General features: G+C 45.7%; 2 protein-coding genes across 3 annotated transcripts in view; one reads left to right on the top strand and one right to left on the bottom strand.

Annotated features, from left to right (window-relative positions):
* Positions 1 to 249: 249 nt before the first annotated feature.
* Positions 250 to 2,413, bottom strand: LOC120896480 (conserved oligomeric Golgi complex subunit 6). Its single transcript, XM_040300637.1, has 3 exons — positions 2,139 to 2,413; positions 621 to 2,075; positions 250 to 559 (listed from the first exon to the last, which is right to left on the bottom strand). Exons 1-3 carry the CDS (start codon positions 2,328 to 2,330, stop codon positions 329 to 331), a joined length of 1,878 nt encoding a protein of 625 aa, XP_040156571.1. The 5' UTR covers positions 2,331 to 2,413; the 3' UTR covers positions 250 to 328.
* A 1,932-nt stretch (positions 2,414 to 4,345) lies between these two features.
* Positions 4,346 to 20,971, top strand: part of LOC120893429 (potassium channel subfamily T member 2) — a 154,949-nt gene continuing 138,323 nt past the window's right edge. The window contains exons 1-2 of one of the 2 annotated variants that reach the window (XM_040295300.1): positions 4,346 to 4,598; positions 13,211 to 14,447. In XM_040295300.1, the coding sequence (XP_040151234.1) occupies positions 14,320 to 14,447 (128 nt within the window). In that variant the 5' untranslated portion in view covers positions 4,346 to 4,598; positions 13,211 to 14,319. Of the gene's footprint in view, positions 4,609 to 13,210; positions 14,448 to 20,971 lie in introns of both variants that reach the window. The other variant, XM_040295301.1, reaches the window with a different exon arrangement.

Below are 20,971 nucleotides of genomic sequence, written 5' to 3'. Positions count from 1 at the left end.
GTTTGGGCGAATTGCGGTTGGGGTTTTGTTTTATTCTAGCCCAAAAAGGGAACTTTCAGGGGATATTGAATGGATTTTAGGAACTACCGTAATAACACGAAGCCCTTATGATGCTTTTATTAGAAAGTTTTAGAAGGAAAACAACTTTCAACACACATTCTGCCCGACAGGTGGTTTCTATACACATCTTGGTGCTTTCGTCAAATAATTTAAATGCTCAGTTTCTTTCGTTGAAATATGGACATTACCTTTTAATCATCAATTATTTATTTTAAAACAATATTTCGTTTGACCATCTATCCTCCAATACCTCCCGGAGAGAAAACACTTACCCACAAAGAAGCTCTGCTACTTGTTCCGGCGTTTTCGAAAGAATGGTTTCCGGATTCGTGTACCCATTTTTGGGATCGTTGATGCGCTCGTAAATTTGACGATAGATTGCAATGATTACGTTGAACGATCGCTTCTGCACCGTTGCCCGATGTCCGCTGCTGAGCAGCAGATTCACCTGCGGGACTAGCAGTATTTCAGGAGTTTGGAGAAATTGTTCCAATTTAACCTGTGAGGAGTAGAAGTAGAATGTTAACAACCGCTCTATAGTGAACGTTTCGCTTGCTTACAACAAAGGTCTGCAGATGTCTTTGATCGATCTGTGAAGCATTCCCCTGGAGCACGGTGTAAATGGGGCCCAGATTTAGATTCGCCACCAGTGATGAGGCCTGCTCCGAGGTCAGCGTATCGATCTGAGCGTCCGACTGAGCACGCAGCCGTTCCAGCCGCTCCTCCATGTACTCGTAGATCGAAATGACACTTTCTATCTGATACAGCGAGTTCAGCAGATACACAGCCATGTCCGTTGTGGGCAGATGGGAGGCCGACTCTTGTACCGACTGCAGCAGCGGATCAATGACACAGCCGACAATCTTCACAATGTCCGTCTGACTGCCGGCAACCATGCTGGCAACGGAAAGGATCTCCTTCAGCAGATTCAACAGTCGGCCGACGCTAGGCGATGGGACCAGATCCGTCTGCGGGGGCTCCAGTCCCAAGCGATTTTCGTTCGGACCTTGAAGCAGCTGCTTCACCTGGAATGTAAGACTGTTGAGGTACGTCGTCTCGGAGAACAGCTGCATATCGGCCATGCACTGCTCCAGCTGGCCGCCTTTCACGATGCCATTTATCATGTTCTGGTAGAACTTGATCAGATTGAAGATGGAGTACAGAATGATGGTGTCCTTCTCCGCGTTCAGGATCGTCTCCACGCGCACACGCAGCGGATGGCACACCCCGTCGGACAGGTTTATCATGGCCGATTGAATCTGCTCGGAAATGTCCTCCTTGTCGCAGTTCCGCACCAGCATTTGCAGGTTTTCCTTTTCCGGAGGCAATATTTGATGGATGTACGCAAACATATCGCCAATGTAGCGCTTCGGATCGTGCGCAAGCATCTCTATCGGGCGTGGATTTCCTCCCGGGCCACCTATGGTGAGGGCATCGATGAAACTTCGCACAACCACCGAACGACGCGCGGTGGAGTACTCATCAACGACATATTTGAATAGCACTGGTCGCTCCTGCAATCTTGCCATCGCTTCCACGATCAGTACACCCATTTCGTTGGACTCCACATTGCGGCAGTGGGACTGTGTCCATCGGTACAATCGTTCCAGAGCCGCTTCCTGGTGCAATGTCATCTCCTCCATTATATCCAGCGCTACCGTTTGATAGCCACTCTGCATCAATGTCCGACAATCGGTATGAATGCGCTGAACTCGATCCAGCACTTGGAAAAACTCGGCCGTAATCGGTGCATCCCGCTTCGCTCCGTACAGCATCTGATGCTCGGCGACGGACAGCTGAAAACGGGACAAAAACCCACTCGCAATCTTTTGCTGGGTTTGTAGTTTTGCATTTTCTTCCTGCAAGGTGTTTGCCTGCTGGATGAGGTCCTTCGTTTGGGCTTCGGTGTTACGCAGCTGCGACTTCATGCTCTCGACCGATTGGCTCATCGAGTTGATGTCATCGCAGATACCGTCCAGCGCTTCCTTCACTTCCTTGAAGGCGCTTAAAAAGTTCTAAAAAAGCAAAACAACATTGCATTACAATAGGAAACGCATCAAATGCACGGAACATCTTACCTGATTGATTTCCAGACTTCTCTTCTCAATTTGCGATCTCAAGTTACGACGCGATTGAAGAGTGTTTTCCTTGAAGAAGGTGGACAGATCCGACAGTGCGTCCAGCGTTTCGCGGTCTGTTTCGATGCGTGATTCCAGCACTTTGTTCAACCGCTGTTGAATGTAGTCCTCTTTCTCGTCTATTGGCTGCATTTTGGATTAAATTGAATGCGAAACAATAGTTTTGGGAAGTAGAAACGGCGATTGCCTTCGTGTCGTTCCGGCCGTGTCGTGTTTGTTTTGATGTGTTGCATGTTTTTTTTCTTCCACTCGACCTGTCAAAACGTCGCCACCCAGGTGACAAAATGAGGGAAGCAGCAATGCGCTAACAAGGTGTGAAGAGAGGATTGCATACATTTAGGCGCATATCGATCGGGAAACGGTTGCTCAAAAGCACCTTGAAATAATCTTTATTTTCCGGTTTTGGGCATTTGCGCTGGCATAAATTAATATGCACCTGTGCAGTAACTAGCTCGTTATGATAATATATTCCTTTTGCAATGCTTTTTAATTATAATATCACAGTTTAACGCTTTCAATAAATTAGCAATAATTGTAGAATAATCAACTTAGATGTATAGAAAAAATGATGAAAAAGTTTGATTAAGAATAAAAAAGGATGAAGCGCAATGCTTCTTAAAAGAAAAAAAATCTATGTATCAAATCAATACAAACATTGGGCAGACACCGTTAGCTGTTTCAAACTCAGGGTCCGTATTTTGATTGCATGTCATGTTAAGGTAAACAAGACTCCACAATAAACAGAATGTAGCTGTGCAGCATATGGCGATACTAAAATAAACTCTGCTTGCTAAAAATAGCTGTTTGTGGTGAAAGAACTTGTTGAATATTTAAACTATTATGCTGTTTCACATATGGCACTTCGGCGTCTGGTGAAAGTAAAAGTGTACAATTTGCATGATGAAAGGTAATAAAACAGATATCCATCTGACTAATTTCTACACATTCTATTTACGCTAATAGTATAATACATCATCATACAAAGCATAACACAGCTCATGGATCATACAAGAACATTAAACCCCAAAAGAGCTTTGGAAAGTAACAGTGGAAATTCTCCCCTTAAAACGAAAGCTCTCTAAAGTAACTGAAGTAAACTAAAACAAAATCTTCAAAAAGTACGCCAGAACAACAGCACGAAAGGGACCAAACGTTCTTTGAGCGGATTCTAACAAGGGGAAAATTGTCGGAGCTTACTGAGAGCAGCAGCAGATGGGAAAAGCTTGATAAGGAGAAGCGGAGAGCTTTTCATTTCGGAGAATTTCCCCCATTTCGGCTGCAATAGGCGGGAAATCTACTCTCAATGTCGGGTCCTCGTACGGTCCTCGGTAAACTATGGTAGAAATTCATTGCTGAATGGAAATAAACTTTGAAGTCACATTAATTTGGAACATGAATTTGACCGTAGAAACTATCATTTTCTATAAAGAGCACAACAATGTGAAATAAACATATATATTAGCCAAGTGATTATAATAATTTAGCAACATATTTTAAACAACCCAACAATAAATGTAATTTTTTGGCGATCAATCATCTGCCAAGTGTGTAGTGTGCCGACACTCGTCCAGCACTGTAACCGCATGGAGCTTGCTCGGAAGGAAGCTTGCTCGCTCGAAGAGCAGGAGCATCAACTACAGTTCCATACTCAGTCGCGACCATACCGACGGCTGATTCGGCTGACACGGAGCATTACGAAACGTACGCTGTCTCGAACATCTGGCCGGGAAAATCGTTTTTCTCCGGCAAACTCCAGGCAAACCGGTCACGAGCCATTTCGGCTGCAATAGGCGGGAAATCTACTCTCAATGTCGGGTCCTCGTACGGTCCTCGGTAAACTATGGTAGAAATTCATTGCTGAATGGAAATAAACTTTGAAGTCACATTAATTTGGAACATGAATTTGACCGTAGAAACTATCATTTTCTATAAAGAGCACAACAATGTGAAATAAACATATATATTAGCCAAGTGATTATAATAATTTAGCAACATATTTTAAACAACCCAACAATAAATGTAATTTTTTGGCGATCAATCATCTGCCAAGTGTGTAGTGTGCCGACACTCGTCCAGCACTGTAACCGCATGGAGCTTGCTCGGAAGGAAGCTTGCTCGCTCGAAGAGCAGGAGCATCAACTACAGTTCCATACTCAGTCGCGACCATACCGACGGCTGATTCGGCTGACACGGAGCATTACGAAACGTACGCTGTCTCGAACATCTGGCCGGGAAAATCGTTTTTCTCCGGCAAACTCGTCGCGAGTGTGTTGTTTTGCTCGGACCAGAACGGATTGGAGGAATTCTGCTTCGTGCGTGCTTGCTCGTCCGCTAAAGGTGGTGCGTGCGTGCATGCCGCGTGAGTCGAAATTGCCGCCGTTGTGCTGGCTGCTCTTGCAGGTGTGTAAAGGTGTGATCAATAATCCGTTGGGTTGGTGTACGATCGTGATGTAATAATGTGTGTTTGAGATGAAATGAATCAGAGTTGTGTTTAAAGTGTAGTGATGCAGTTCATACAGCTGTGCGACCATACTAAGGGTGTTCTGTGATCCACTAGGAATTAGATATTAGAACATTCTTCCATTCTAATCCAGCAAGTGTTGGTGGTGATTAGACACTGTGGTCGGCCGATTGGTGTGTTTTGCACCTACAACAGGACCACTACACTCGCTACTTACTACCCTTCGCCGCGTACCCATTTTTCTAATGATAATTGCAAGCTACCACTTGCACAAACCGGTCACGAGCACTTGACCGACCGGTTGCAACACACAAGTCGCACACTCGCAACACGTGCGCCACTTTCCGTCCACCAGGGTCAGGGAGGTGATCCTCCTGACACATACACTAACACACTACGGCACACACAAACACACACACACACAAACACACTGCGAGAAGATGCTGCGAGTGCAGTGAAGTGTCCGTAGTCATCGCAGCAAGCGAGGATATCAAGTGTAGTCAAGCGATAAGGCTTCGCAGCAAAAACGGGAAGGGCAGTGGCCGAGGGCAATTGTCACGACACTATCCTGCCGGCGGCGGCACTGCTTGTCCTCTTCTTTTTTTTATTCTTCTCCGTACACTTTCGTACTTTAAACGAAAAGTGTTGTTTTCCTTTCTCCCAAATGTGTTGTTTTGTAGCAGCAGCAGCTGCCTACTCCTCGCCTACTCTTATGTGTGTTGCGACAAGAGATTGTGCAAAACGTGCTTCATCAAATTGGGCCCGGTATCTGTCTCTGTGTGTGATGTGTGCGCGCGTGTGTTGTTCTGAGTTGAAAGGGAAAATGGACAAGTTTGATCGTATTTTTTTTATTACTTTTATGTTTCGAACGTTGATAAATTTGATTCAGCATGTTACAATTCTTCATCCGATATATCCGGCCATAGAAACGGACGAAAATTGGTGTGCTAACAGACAGGTTCAATGTTCAAACGATTCTCCCCCCTGGCGTTGTGTGCTAATGAATGGAATAAGTTGCACAAATTTACAAAAAAAGGGTGAGGAAATGTGTCACCTGCACCTGAACCTGAGTGAACGAGTCAAGTGAAAAACAAACAAAAGCGACAGCTGACATAAAGATACACACACGGAGAGACCTGCACAAACGCGTGCAGATGAAAGGAAAGCAATAAAAACATGTATGCGAAGCCTTTTTCCCGGATCGATCAAACGGCTGACAAGACAGATGGCTGGCACGTGTTTTTAGAGAAAGAGAGAGAGAGGGAGAGATAGAAAAAAAGGAAACGATAGATAACGACCAATGCCCCAGTGCTCTAGAATGATAAACAACGCGCGTACAAACAATCTATCCTATGATCTAATAGTATAAAGCGTCGATGTGTGTCGGTGTGCATGTTTGCTCTAACGCCTAGCATGGCGTTGATTAAGCTACAAAGAGCACAAACAAATAAACACCGTACAGGTGTCATGGGACAGATCGAACTGTCATCCCTTGGTCAACAGAGCGCGTCTGATCAAATTGTTTAGTACTGTACTGTGGCGCTCCATAGCTGTCTTGTGGTGGTAGTATTTTGAGGTGAAAAAGTGAGATAGTTTAGCCACCACCTGAACTTGTGTGTCCCGAGATGGTGTCCGAGATTTGGGCCCGGTGGTGTAAGTTAATGTCGAATTTCTTGCAGTTCTTGTCTTGCCGAACATCTGGCATTTGGGGTGAGTGTGAGAGAAACCACCATAACACCTCTGTTTTGCTCGCTGTATGTGTGTGTGTTAAAGCTACAAAGTTTACGATCTAGTTAGCACCATGCTCTGATGGTGCCGCTGACTTTGGTTGCCATGATTTTATTAGCTCGGCTTGGTTGCCTGGGCAGTTACGGACACAGTTCGGACATTCGCGCAACGGACGTTTGAAAAGAAAACAGCGGATCTGTTTTACAACATTAAACACCGCGGCACCCGCGGCCATCTGTATTGTTTTAATTGCGTAAAGAGCAGTTTATGCAATAACAAACAAAAAAAGGAAAGGATGATGTCATCGTGAACCATTTTGAGACTAATTCTATGCTGACGCAAACAAAACAGGGTTCCCAAAAAGCATAACTTTTTTTAAACAAATCCAACTCAACGATGCAGTTTATCAATTAACCTTTTTTTTTCGCTATCGCCTCCGCGAAATGACCCTCCTATCTTAGGATCGTAAGGACGTAGAGGTCAGAGATTTCAGTTTTAATTATCCTTCACCGGGTGTGGCTGACTGGCTGTAACAAGAGGCGGTCGGGCGTTCTCTGTCTGATGATTGTGCTTCTTTCACCAATTACGGAACACACACACACACACATTTCGTCTCCTGGGAGAAGTTATCAAACAAACAAAAAACAACCTTTGAGTGAACCTTTTAATGCCGGCACCATAAAACAAAGTTCAGCACAAAGTTCGGTTTGTCTTTGTCACTCCTTCACATGGCGGAAATGATCCGTGATCCATCGAGAAGCAGGGCGCTTTTTTGGGGCTAATCCTTTGCTGGCAGTATTCTGTTTTTTGCATCGTGGGCCTCTACCATCATTAGAAGCAATTTTCATCTCATTTTCGAGTGAGGAGCCCACTTTTTTTGTTTCAGGATGGAACCAATTTTGCTTCCACTCTTTGGCTTGCGTTCCCAATTTGGTTACTGTTGTGTAATGAATACGGGCATCCGTTTTTATGTGCAGTTTCCGCACAAAATTTTATTATACTTTTTCCTAGTGGGGCCCTTCATTTTCATCCAAAAACTGACCGCAATTGGTGGCGATGGTCAAATATGGCGAAGGGTTTGTGGCTTATTGGGAAAGGGAAATTATTCATAAACAGACAATAAAAAAACCCACACTTTCCACACAAACTGCGCCATTATCTGTTTCGTTTTTCCGGAGCATTAGCATGTCGGCTCCGGGTGTGATCGTCATTGGCCATCAACTCTTCTACGTTCACAACTTCACAGGCCTGCTTACAGAAGACACCCCCAATGTTGAACTCCCAATCTGTATGACGCGCAGAAGAGGCAGTAGTCAATCAATCTTTTGCTTTTGCGTCCATCGGCGCTCCACACGTCCGCAAATAGACGGCGATGATTTCCGATTCCGAAAAGCTTGCCGCATCACTCTTCCTTAAATAATGCCTCGACCATGTAAAGCACAGTTCCCGGAGGGCATAAAAAATCGAGAAGAAATCGATGAGAAACCGACGTTGTTGAACTCGGTCAATCGTTATCATTATCATCACCATCACATCACCGTGGTCGTCGTCGTCGTCTGGAACGCCTTCTTCTCCTCGATTGCTACGAAAAGGTGGTAACTTTCTCCCCAAAACCGGGAAAAGGTCACTCGTGTGGCAGGATAGTACGGGGGACGGACGGGGGATGGAAGGCATAATTAATCGCCAAGCCTAGACTTTTTTTTGCTGTGTGGGGGCGAACACACACACCAACGAACAGAACAGAAGGATGACATTTTCATCGAATGTTCGGCTACATCGATTTTTGCCTTACCTGTGTGTTTGCGGAGCCAACTTTTTCCGATATAATGAGTCCCCTTCAGCTCGGCTCAATCCGATGAAGTTCTGTTTTTGGGGGAACTACAGCGCCAGTGTTGCGAGTTCCGTTTGCGGCCACTTGCCTCCCTTGTCAGCTGAGGTCAAATCAGTGGACACCGAAATTCATGCTTCATCGGACGTGCCTTCAGCCTTCGATCAGGACGACGACGACGGCGACAACGACGACGACACCTTCGATCGTCGGCGTGACGAATTTTCCCTTCGGTAGGGACAAACTATTTTTGGAACACACTCGAGCCGGCACGAGCCACCGCCACCACCACCTCCCATGCCCCTTTAGGCGTTCTTCCGCCTAACGCCACGCGCGTGGGAAAGGATGTTACAAAAGCGTGTTTGTGCAGCGAGCAAGTAAAAGGGCGAACACAAGCTTTTCCTTCCTCCCCTCCCTCACCCCAAAACGTAACGATCTATCCACCGGCATTTGCTACTACCAACACTACTACTACTACGAATAGTAATAATACAGCCGGTGTACCCTTGTACCACCTAAAGCAACTCTGTTCTTTGCTCCAAACACAGTCCGGGAACATTTGAAACATTTGCCTGGGAAGTAAATTTCGCTGTAGGGGAACATGGGGTGAAATGATCAGTATGTTTTGACAGAAGCAACATGATGAGGATGTGGTATAAGCTAAGGTCGCCACAATAAACTAGCTTTACATGCATACAATTGTGCTGTATGTATACTACATCGATAAGATACTGAAAACACGTAAATTATTGAAATATTCCAGCATTTGACTAAATTATTTAATAAAACACTTAAATACTAAACTTTAATTTCTCAATTCTACCGCGATGCAAGAGCTTAAACCAAAGCCTTAAGTTCAATGTTGTGGTCCATTTGGCCTCTTTAGTTTTGATGTGTAAGACCATTTTGCCCCTTAGGCAAGATCATTCTACCTCGCACAATACATTTTCACGACTTTTGACGTTGATTTAAAAAAATCATTTTAAACGTATATGTTTGTTATTATTGCGTAAACTTCCGATTTTTATCCATGAATAAGACGTTAAAATCGATTCAATTGCCGTCAAAATATCGGTGTAAAGTGGTGTAACCAATAAGATACACAGCAAAATCCTTAATCGGTCCATTTTGCCCCACTTTCCCCTACTGCTGCATACACTGCGCTGTAATTCCGGCAATGTAGCTGCTGCTGCTGCTGCTCTAGGAGGAGCTTCTTCTTCGTTCGCGATCCTGCAACACACAGTGTGTTGGATCCATCCCAAAAGCAAACTGCTAGAACAAGGGACCCCTTTTTTTCACCGAACCGAGTGCCTTAAAGTGCTTATTCCGATACAGTTAACTGTAAGACTGTACAGCACCCCGATGGCCTGTGTGTGTGAGATATGTACGGAGCAAAAGTAATGCCCATTTGCTCTTTGGGTGGCAACAATTTCAACCCCGAAAACGGAGGATTCTTTTGAGGATAGATAAAAACTCTTCTCATTTTAAACTGATTTAGAAAGAAGAGAAGAAAAAAACGACCACATCCTTGCAATAAACTACCCATGCTGCGCGATAAGCGCCAAACTTTTGTGTGACTGGTCGCTGGCACACAAAGGTCGTCCCAGGTTGACCCCCTTTTCAGGGGTGACCTTTTTTTGCTGTTGTTGAAATATTGTCTAAAGAACAGTTCCTAGAAAACATTTCAATTTCACTGTAATGAGATAAAAGGCGCCCAGCGGTACGGTGTTCTATGTTAATTGAAACCAATCTCACCTGAAGGCAGGAAACACGGTGTGTACTGTACTGCCCTAAGAACGAACAACGAACAATCTTTGCCGGCCTCGGCGCGAAATGTCTTTGAATTTCCCAAATCGAACTCCCAAGCCTTTTCCCCCTCTGTTCTTTGCTGTTTGTCTAGACTTTTCCGAAAACGGCATTACTTTGAGAAGAGGTTCGTTTAGAAGGAGGTTAGATGGAGTCCGAGATGCGGCGGGATACGCGTGGGCCTTCCGGCCATGCTTTAGAACTCCAATGAATGATTATCTACGCAAGAGAACGTTCAACACAAAGGGTGAACCAGAACCAGAAGGTGGCAACATTTGAATGTCATTTGCAATTAAATGTCTGCTGTGTGGCGGCGCTGGTGGTTGTGCCTGCATGGTACGATTATGCAAATATTGGTGTGCTCTGTGTGCGAGTCGAAAGCGAGAGAGAGCGACCAGAATCAACTCCCACAAGAGCTCGCAGGATAAATATATGCATACTAAGGTAGGTAAACCACGCATCGGCCGGGTACTCGGGTACTCGGGCAAAGGGCATTAGAACCCATCCGGGTTTTGGGATTGGAGCATCCAGATATGCAAAGAAGCTGCAGGCGCGAGGCGCTCTCCTTTGGGTGAATAATTAAAAACACCAAGCAGGCAAGCAGGTTTGTGTAGTAGGCCCAGGTGGAATCGCGTGACATAATACGCAACCGTTGTTTGTAACCTGAGCCAGTCGTCGTCGTTGGTAACCGTTAAACCGCAACACGCGGAGGAATACTTGCGTTCCTTATTAAACCGCTTGTCAGCACGGGAGGAGGATAAAAAGAAAGAACCTGATCTTCTGCACGCAGAAAGCTGACACGCTCCTGGCTGGCGGTGTTGTTGAACCACCCGAGAATCAAATATTTGCCGACGAGAAATTCCTCACGTCCTGGGCGCACCAATGTCTGGTGTAGATTTCTTCGGGAATTGCTTCGTAATTCAATGGTTTGCGACGTGACTGATACCTTCCAGGACTTTAATACACAGCTATAGCTTCCCGTTGGGTGGTTCTTGCATGTTAAGAATCTTACTCTTGATGGATGACGTTGAGCAGGGCAGAAATGTCCCATCAGAGGGGGGGGGGGGAAAGGTGGCCCCACTTGTACTTCAGATTGCACCGGCGAAAACGGTATTTACAGGTAGGTCGCACCAGGTCCAGGTTGATTTAGGTGTCGAAATGTGAGGAGTTCATTACCATAAAATCGATGAAGCTGTTTACGTAAACAAAAAAAAAGGGAAGGGTTCTCTCTCTGCCGTCCAGAATACTGGGAACATGGGACGAGTGTACTTCAGCCCGGAAAGAATGTATTAAAATAATTGATCGTTCATGCGGATGCGCCCAGGAATGTTGGCGGGTGCCGGATTTAGACGGTCCTACATACATACTACACACAGTGTACGGTGACGTAGTGTTGTATATATATTCGTCATCACTATCGCTTGCGTCACAGTTAGCTTCCAGCTGTTTCTTAGAGCATTGCGTCTTTTGCAAACGATGTGCTCAGAGCTAACGCTGTACTGTAGCCTATTGGAGGAACGCTTTAAGGTTATAAAAATAGCGTTCCTCCAGTCAGGATAATATTAAACTTCTCCTAGCAAAGAAAGAGCCATTTTTGGCTTACGTCTAGTAGCTTCGCGTGAGGTGTCGTCCATATGAACAGCTCCCCAGCCAGCCCCAGATTCCGCCCCTTGCGCTTTGTACGCGCTGTGATCACTTGCTGAGCGCGTATAGCAAGCGTCGCAACAATTCACGCACCGCCAACCACCGTCTAAGATCTCCATGGAGACCATGGATACATGTGTGTGTTTTTCTTTTTGGCGCAAAGAAAAAGAAAGGACGCGTAAATGGAAGCATCACGCCCCAAAAGGAAGCAGCACGCGTGTGCCTGTAAAATCGTTCAGTGCGCGTGGGAGCATATGTTGAGGTATGAATAAATTATGGCGAAAAATTCAATTGACACACTTGATATGCTCAATTATGCGTGGTGGCGGTTGGCGGTAGGGCAGGGAGCAGATATACATGCTCCATTTCATAGCCCCAATTGGAGAGAGAGGCCGTGGCAACTGGTAGGCAGATTTAGCTCGCAAGCCTCATTGATTATTCATATTTGTTTGTTAATCAATTTCCGTACCTTCGGTTTATGTTGGGGAGCGTGGGAAAACTATTGGCAAACCACATCAGTTGTAGCACTGGTTGTGTTGTGGTTTAGTGGAACTTGTTATTGCTATGTGGTTTGTGAACGATGGCAACTTGTCAGTTACGATTGATAATGAGGATTTATGATGAAACGTAACGCTGGGGAATAATCGAGTATTTTGTATTTTGTTGATGTCACACGCGTGAATCTGTGCGTGGTTGAACATCCAAAGTGATTAATTACATGCAATGTAATCCATCACAATCAAGGATCTTCTCCAACAAATGCATTTGCCAAAGTTCCTAACTTCATGTCTCGATTCAATCCAGAGACATTGAATAGGGATTTAGAGTCGTTTATTGGTAACCGAGGTCACATAAATACACTTAACGCGGCAAATAGATTATTTCCCCAGCCACAAACTACCCATCCGGAATCAGATGGCGATAAAGCTCGAGTTATAGATCCGAAGTAAAAATAATACTGTAACCACTTTCTCTCCAAACTCTCCAAATACAGTTGTTTCTCTGATTGCCGCCAGTAACAGAAATGGGGTTCCGTTTCCGAAAATCTTACTGCTTGCAAATGGCCACACCGGTTCGGGGCAAACGCCGGCTGGGCGATATTCCGGTTTGATTAATTCCGTAATCGAATTACATTAACCGTTCTGTTTTCATGTTCGCCTGCAGGCACCACGGAAAAGGTCAGAATCTTTTGGGAACAAATCATTCGAAAGCGAGGGGGCAAATCACAGCTCGAGGTAAATTCATTTCTTCGGTATACATTTGTTCTTGAGGCGATTGCAAAGAGAAGCAAAAGAAGGAATACAAGAGTCGTAATGTTATGCGAGATCGACACTGTGGCCCTTTGACTTTCAAGCGAGCATTGGGGTGTAGTGCCGAGTTTCGTTTTGGAAATAAAAATCCACAGAAAGTTGGACCAACTCCAACCAGCTCCAAGTGCACAAAACAAAGAGAAACTGTGTGTGTGCGAGAGAGAGAGTAAGAGAGAATAATTGAATGATATTGTAAGTAGCATTGAATGTGTTTATTCTTTGGATTTATTTTTAGTTATCCATCTCCGGATCTGAGCACACACAAACACCCTGGATCCCGACCAAGACCAACCCAGCGTGTGAAGGTCATTAAGACACCCGGACCGACCCCGTAGACTGTCGGCGTGTGATGGTGTGATGGTCTTACGACCTCGAAAACAAGTATTGTTACTTACACGTGCAGTGTAAGTTTTCAAATCTTTGGCGAAAATCAAACAAATCCTCAAGGAAGGTTACAACCTCCCCGGAAGTAATAGCAATATATTAAAAGTTCAGAACATCGTACGTGAAAAGTGATAAAAGAATCTTCCTCGTTTTCCGACATCAAAATCGACCTGGAAAGCTGGTGCATGTGATTGTGTCCCCGATTGTGTGTTTCACCTACGAAAATGTCCCCAGTGACCAGTGACCAGTGACCGGTGTGTGTGTGTATGTGATGCCATAATGACCGTCCATCATCGAGAACGTCACCTTGGTGCTTGGTGTGATGAGTGTGCGTTCAATCAATCGTAGTTGGCAGGGCGTTACCAAGTGTACGCAGCAGCAAAGGGCAGCAAAATGAAACGAAAGTCCAAAAACCCACCAAGAGGAAGGTGCCTGTTGTGGTGAGTGGTGTGCGTTGCGGTTGCAATCGGAAAAAGCTTCTGTGACGTGAAGTGATTTGAATTTCGAGCACCCCCTGCCCTGGGTGTGGCGTAAGTATTGCAGTGTAGAGCAGCCGTGTGATGTGTTGCAAGTTGTCTCTCCCCCACGAGGAACGCTCGAAAACATTCGGGCAGTGTAGGCGATGAAGTTAACCCTTGTGTAGATACCCCTGTTCTCCGCACGCTCTAATCAGGCAAAGGAAAGTTGAAAAATCTAATCCAACTGCAAACGCGTAGAGCGTAGTGTAGAGAGCGGTTCGGTAGAGCTTGGCGGTGTGTTGGCGGTGTTGAGTCAGGTGGACCGGTCCTAACCACCACCACCACCACCACTAGCACCTCTTCTGACAGGCACGGGTATCACAGCACCGGTACCAAAATAGCCGACAAAGTGTGGCAACGGATTCGATCCCCCCGGCCGCGGCGGGCCGCGGGTGGATATGTGATCCCGCGGGCGGATGCGCCCCGGCCCAGCACCAGCGTCATGGAGGACACAATCATCGAGGTGGTGGACCGGGATAGCTTGCAGCAGTCGCGGATGGCGCTGCCCCCGCGCTACCGCTTCCGGGATCTGCTGCTCGGTGATTTCGCTTTCAACGACGATGGTGAAAGGTAGGTGTACGCGTTCGCATTCCTCTTCTTCCCTCGTCTCACGCAGGTGCTCACAACTGACAACTACTGTGTTCTGTGTACAATATACGTTGCTGTCGAGTTTGCTGGAGAGGGAGAGATTTACTGCCACGGGATTGACTTGGACATTGACGCGATACCAACGCGACAGGACAGGGACAGGCCAAAAGCATTCCCTCGTTCTGAAGCCGGGATGCTTCAAATTGGTGGCATTCGAACACAAAGCTAGTTTCGGTTGACATTGGATAAGGTTTCCTTGGCGACGGCATAAAAGAAGAAGAAGAGCGCTAGCATGAATGGAAATTGCATTAGCTTGCAGTGCAATCTGTGCATTGTCGTTGCTCTTCACGGTGGAATGCCACCGTACATACCGATGCAATGCAAGCACACGAGCAAAGAATATAAGAACTTTTGCATAGAGTTTTGTGTGGGTAGCTGTGATGGATTCCCAACAAAGAAAGGTACGGATGGAACGGTTCAGATAATAGAGATATGGGAAAATAACTACGATAAAACACATGCAAGCAAGCATTGCTTTACAATGAGTGGTTCTGAATTGGACGTGCGGTAAATTCTTTTCCTCGGACTAAAGTCCTCTCCTTTAAAGCGATGGAGCTTTTTGCTTGCTAACCCATCGAACGAATGCTTCCCGAAAGACTCTGAGATAATTATCTGATAGGAGGGAGGACGAAGCTTAACGGATTAGTTACATTCGTGGAAGACAAACTTCAACCGAATCGCTTAATTGGTGTTTTAAACGAAGTTCTGGCAAAGTTCTATTTACACAATCGGTTAACCACACTCACACTCAACCCTTCCCGCCCTGTGCTGTGGACAAGTGCTGTGCTCATTGATTACATTCGGGCTCCTCCTTATCGTTGGTAACAGCATCGAGTTGCTCCAATCGTTGGCCACAACGACGACTCTACTATGGTCGTTCGATATCGATTGGTTGCATGGCCGGCGTTTCGGTGCGTTTCGATCGAAATTGGAACTATGTGGTCATCGCCATTTGGACAATAGTAGGGTTTTTGGTATTGTTCTTGGATATTATGGCCAGCATGTGAGCCCTTCCCCGGGGAACCATGAGGACTTGTTCGAAAATCCCTTAACAATGACACACACACGAACATAGACACACATGCCATGTATGTGAGTCTGACTGCATGCGATATGTAATCAACGTCGGGCAGCCGCATCTACGCGGCCAGATGGATCGATTCGAGGTTTTCGCTTTTCTGTTCGCTGTTGTTAGCGCGCGCCGTTCATACAATAGTTCATATCATGAAGCTTTTTGGCATAGAGCCATTCTACCCAAACTAGCCTGACGATCGTTCTCTTTCACGAGCATAAACAATTCCCCTTAATTATAAACGTCCCGCTGTGCAGTTGCGAGGGGAGATCGTGTGATGCTAAATATCTTGTCCACAAATGTCCATATTTTATTTCTCACACACACAAACACTCACCTGGATTGGATGGTAGATGGAAATGCTCCCGCTGTGAAATACTTGCCATTAAAATGAACCATTCTGAGGCGTGCATTTATATAATTTCATTCCTCTATTTTCGCAACCCAGCCCGAAGCACACCGGTTTATAATAGAAAAGCTTAATCTGTTTGCGCCATCGTGGGCAAACAGATGGTTCGTGTGTGTGTGGCATTATTTGTATTCTCCCCGAACATCCCCCGGCCTATCGAATCCCGATTGAAAATACGTCAAACACTATTATCCGACCGATTTGCTGCATCACCGTTTCCGGACGGACAGACAACCACACCAGACGAATGCTCACGATGAACCTCGTATTCGGATGCAAATCGGGCTCGAATGTGGTTATAATCCTTCACTAAAGGTTCTGCCCGATGTCTGATGCTCCATAATTTAGCTATCGATTTGTGAGTTCCAATACACAGTCGTTCCGCGTTAGGGTATGGAGAAAGAGCGAACGAGGGGGACTGTGTCTCCACGTTTTAGCATACATTTTTACTCGTTCGTGGAAATCGCTTCTGGACGGAATCCACTCGCCCACACACATCCGTTCTCTATTTGTGTGTTTGTGTACTTAACGAAAGTAGTTTATTTGCATACATTTTCTTGGCAGACCTTTCGCCCCGGTTCCGATGATGGTTCACCACCGGGAGTGAATGGTGAACTGAGACCTACTCATAATCCTTTTATAGTGTCCTTCCCCCCTCAGCTTTTGGGAAGGACCAAACCAAGTTGTCGTTCCAATCGATCGATTGTGAAGGAACCGAGAGTAAGTTTGGCATGTAAATTGGGTACCGTCACTGTATCCGTCGTGTAGAAGGGACGGAACAAACTTGTAACCACCCGCCCCTAAAGGAGACACACACACGCTTTTGCCCCAAAGATCATTCCCCTGGACCCTGGTGGCAGTGGCAACGAATGAAGAACATCCCAACCGACATGATAATGGGAATGAAACGGTTTTTCAAACATTATGATAATGTTACGACTTTTCAACAATGTTCTTCCACAGTGGTACAACAGACGCTACAGATGGGTTGGGCTGACTCGAGTCACATGGAACATGACCAAACCGAGAGCATGTGTATTCTTCAACACGAGCATTCCTTTTTCTTCGTGCAGTCGATGGAGTTCTGTGGACGAAACATCCTTTTTTTGCGACAGAAAGCATTCAAAGGGTAAGAATGTAGCTGGTTTTTATGTACCCCGTGTGTCCCGTTGTCAAAGGCGGACGAAAAAGTTCAAATCAATTCCAATCTTTTTAAGCAACCAAGTCTTCTGAATTACAGCACCAAAAGCGTAGTTTCTTTATCTGCGACAAAAAGGGAAATTCATTTCATTTGCTTCGGATCGTTAAATGCGATAGCGGCAAGGATATTGCAACCCGCAGCAGTGGGAATGACCGCAGACCGTGGCAAATTACTTCGCTTTCCTTTCCGCACTGGTTTCACTGGTACTGGATATTCTTTTAAGGGTTTAAGATGAAGGCCAACATTGTGGCCAAATTAGAGCCAAGCTTTCGGGTTGGTTTCAAGTTTACCCCGGCTTCTCGCCTTTCATTACTCCAAGGAGTTTAGTCGCATTAGTCCCCTTCTGGAGAGCTTCTGGTACAGTGCACACGCGCTAATGGTTCGTTGGTAGCGCACAGGAGGGAAAAAAAGGGAAATTAGTTCACCAGCGAGGGATCTTCCCGAAGAGGGCAAAAATAACAACAAGAAACAGAAAAGGTGCGATAATACAAGAGCGGAAAAGGTGCATCGAAGCAATATCGTGGAGCATGGGGTAAATTTAATTAACCGTTTCAATAGGACCGCTAAAGGACCGCTTCGGGCTTTTCGGGACCGGCGCTACTACTACTACGGTGCGCTGCCACGGGAAATGATTTTCCTTTTTCTTGCTTCTTGAGTTTCGTTGTAAGCTGATGCGGTGGATACGACGCTGTGGTGGATTGATCGATTATCGAACTCTCCAAAGGCACAAATCGTACGATCCCTTTGGCGTCCTGTGGTGAAAAGATCAGCCCGAGGTGATGTGATTTCGTGGCAGCCCCGGGCCAAGTGGATGATTCAATATACCGGGCCAATCCATCCATTAGCGCGGATCGATTGTTTTCACGGTAAACTCTCCCTTTTGTATTGGGGAAGATGAAGCGTAAAGCTCTCGTGCTCTCCCTCAGCCGCTATCAGCCGCTGGGAAATGTGACGTGGAGCGACGATAAAACTAATGTAGGCCAAATGAAAAATCGATGAAGACTCGCGATGAACCAGTCAAGACACGAAACAACAAAACAGATGACTGTGTGTGTGTGTTAAATGGGGAAAAGGAGATGGTGGAGGCATTGCATCGAGCTAAAAGCAGCCGGGAATGTCAGCCACATTAAAGCAAATTGTTGATAATTGAAGGTTAGCATGGAACGGTTTTGCTGTCGATACCGCTCGTTAGCTGTTTTGTGGCGGTAACTCCTTCGGATCGGATCGATACTGGGGATCGACCCGTGGCAGTACACCCCCCCCCCCCCCCCCCCCAAAAAAAAACCCTCCCAACAATCGATTAGATGTCAGCTGAAAGGACACATTTCCCCCGCGTTTTGATGCAAATATGGGTGGCATATAATTATTATGACGTAGCGCGGCCCGTTCTTTTGTCACCGGAGGGAATATTGCGCAAAACAGCACAGACCTTCACATTGCTTTCGGAGTTTCCGGTGTGGAGAGGTTTAAGGTTGGCACTGGCAATGGTTCGGAGGAGAGGTGGCTTCATTTATTCAGCACAAACACAATTCTTTTTGCCCATTTGGTGGTGGTGGCTTTGCGCCCTCGGGGGTGCGCTTTTTCATCGCGCACAGGATGACTTTGCCACGGGATGGTCGTGAGGACATGTGTTACATGTGAATGGCTATTTCCCAGGGATATACACTAACAAACAAAAAAAAAGTGGCAACGCAACACGAACATGCAAGGGAATACGGGAGGTTTTGGAATAACGAATGGAACTGTGGAAGAAAAATGATGTTTGTTTCTTTGGGAGTGTACCTTTGGGTGTGAAGGGTGCATAATGGAACTTCATGCGTTCTTTATGATTGCCATGAGGAGTTTCACAAAGTTATATCTGGTTTGTTACGAAAGAAAAATTGAGCTTGAATATTTATTCTGCAAAATTCATATCATATCGTAATCGAAACGCAGCTGCAATGTAGCCAAACACTGGGAGGGTATTAGAAAGAGGGAATCTGTATTGAAACTGGAGCTGGTTCAAAACGTATCATGTTCCAGGAACCGATAACAAACCTCTATTTACCCAGGAACAGATACTAAATCCATTCCAGATCTTCCAGCGGTCTTGGCCTGCCTCAGGAGTGTCCGAAACCGCTCACGGTCTCGAGCCTTCGTCTGCCAGTCCGTTACCCCGGCCTTAATGGCGGACGCCTCCACGCCATCTTGCCACCTCAATTTGGGCCTACCACGCCTCCTCTGTCCTTGTGAATAGCCTAAAAAGACTTTACGGGCTGGGTCAGTCTTAGGGATATAAGAGGGATATAGGTACTATATAGTCCCAGCTTCATCCGTCGCGACAAGTTATTTGAGGTGCACTGATTTTTCAGGCTGTAGAATGACCGGTTGGCAGCCAGCATCCTTGCGTGCAACTCAGCTTCCATGCTATTGTCGTTGCTGACCTTTGACCCAAGATAGGTGAATTGTGGGACAACTTCATCAGTGTAGGATATACATCAGAAGTTATCTCAGTCCTATATCAGGACGCTGGGATAAATCAATCTCTTGTCCTTAGTCTAACACCTATCCTAGAACTGTTCCTAAATCTTTACTGCTTCTGCGAAAAGATAATTTCATTTAAGTAACAAAATGGTGGCCTGTTTGAAATGTGGAAAACTCGTGATGATTCAGGAAGCACATAATCGTGAGCTTTTGGGCGACTTTGTAGTACAGTATTGACCCTTAATTATTTTAATTACTGTGGAAGCTGTTCACAGTTCAATTACAAATAGATCAATTAGCCAAATTACTGCTCAACTTTATGTCGGGCTTTGAATCTCAATAGATTTAAAATTAAAATTGAATCCCTTTAAAAGCGGATCCCTTTCGTAACCCCCTACCATAGCTGCGGTTCACTTATGCGGAAGATATCTAACCCCAATCACAAACACATCCTCTCTATATGGCTCCCACGTGGTATAGTTCTCACGTTAAATAACATCCCAAACCCAAAACCCCGTCTAATGCTCACTCTCATGGTTGTCATTTGTGGTTTTCATGTGAAATCATTTCGCACACGTCTAATTTACATACCAACCATTCCTCCCCCGTCCCCTTCCCCTCAGTTCTCCGGCGTGCGGTGTTTTGTATCGCATTATTCGGGCAGTAATTATCAAAACCAAATTAAATTCAAGGCCATTCAACTAGTGCCGCTAATTTAAAGTGCCATCGCTTGGAATTCGAATCAGACAGCAGCATTCCGATATCTGTTTATCATTTAATAGCATTTCCCCTCAACAGCGTGGAGTGATGTTTATTTGGCTGTTTCTTATCAACTGTCAGACTCACCAGAATTGCTTTGCTGTGTGTGTGTGCATTGTGTTGCTTCCCTTGCTCCCCCTTTTTCTGGTAGATCGTTTCCACTTAAGCAAAGCGTCCTGTGCGCGATAAAATACAAACAGAACCACGCTGACTAGTGGTTTAAACGGAAATGAAATTCCCCCATTGCCTCCCTGAAATGCCCGGTAGACCAAAACTCTACCAAACTCGCCACTGGGGCTTACCGTTTTGTGGCATTCGCGTTCTGTTGTTCTCTCTAGAAATGTTTTCCAATTACTGCCCGCCCTTATCAGACGATTTGTTTTGGTTTTAAAATTTAAATCCCACTAAAGCAGTGCTGCTTCTGTCCGTCCGTCCCGTGTTTGCGCCATCGCTTAGCTCGAATTCAATTTTGCGTCATCAAAAATTCAGCCGCGAGCGTAAACGAACGCGTTGTTAACTTCAAAACAATGCCCAAAAAGAGG

This window comes from Anopheles arabiensis, chromosome 2 (assembly GCF_016920715.1).
Source record: "Anopheles arabiensis isolate DONGOLA chromosome 2, AaraD3, whole genome shotgun sequence".
NCBI classification, from domain to species: domain Eukaryota; kingdom Metazoa; phylum Arthropoda; class Insecta; order Diptera; family Culicidae; genus Anopheles; species Anopheles arabiensis.
This window is presented reverse-complemented; position numbering and strand designations above follow the sequence as displayed.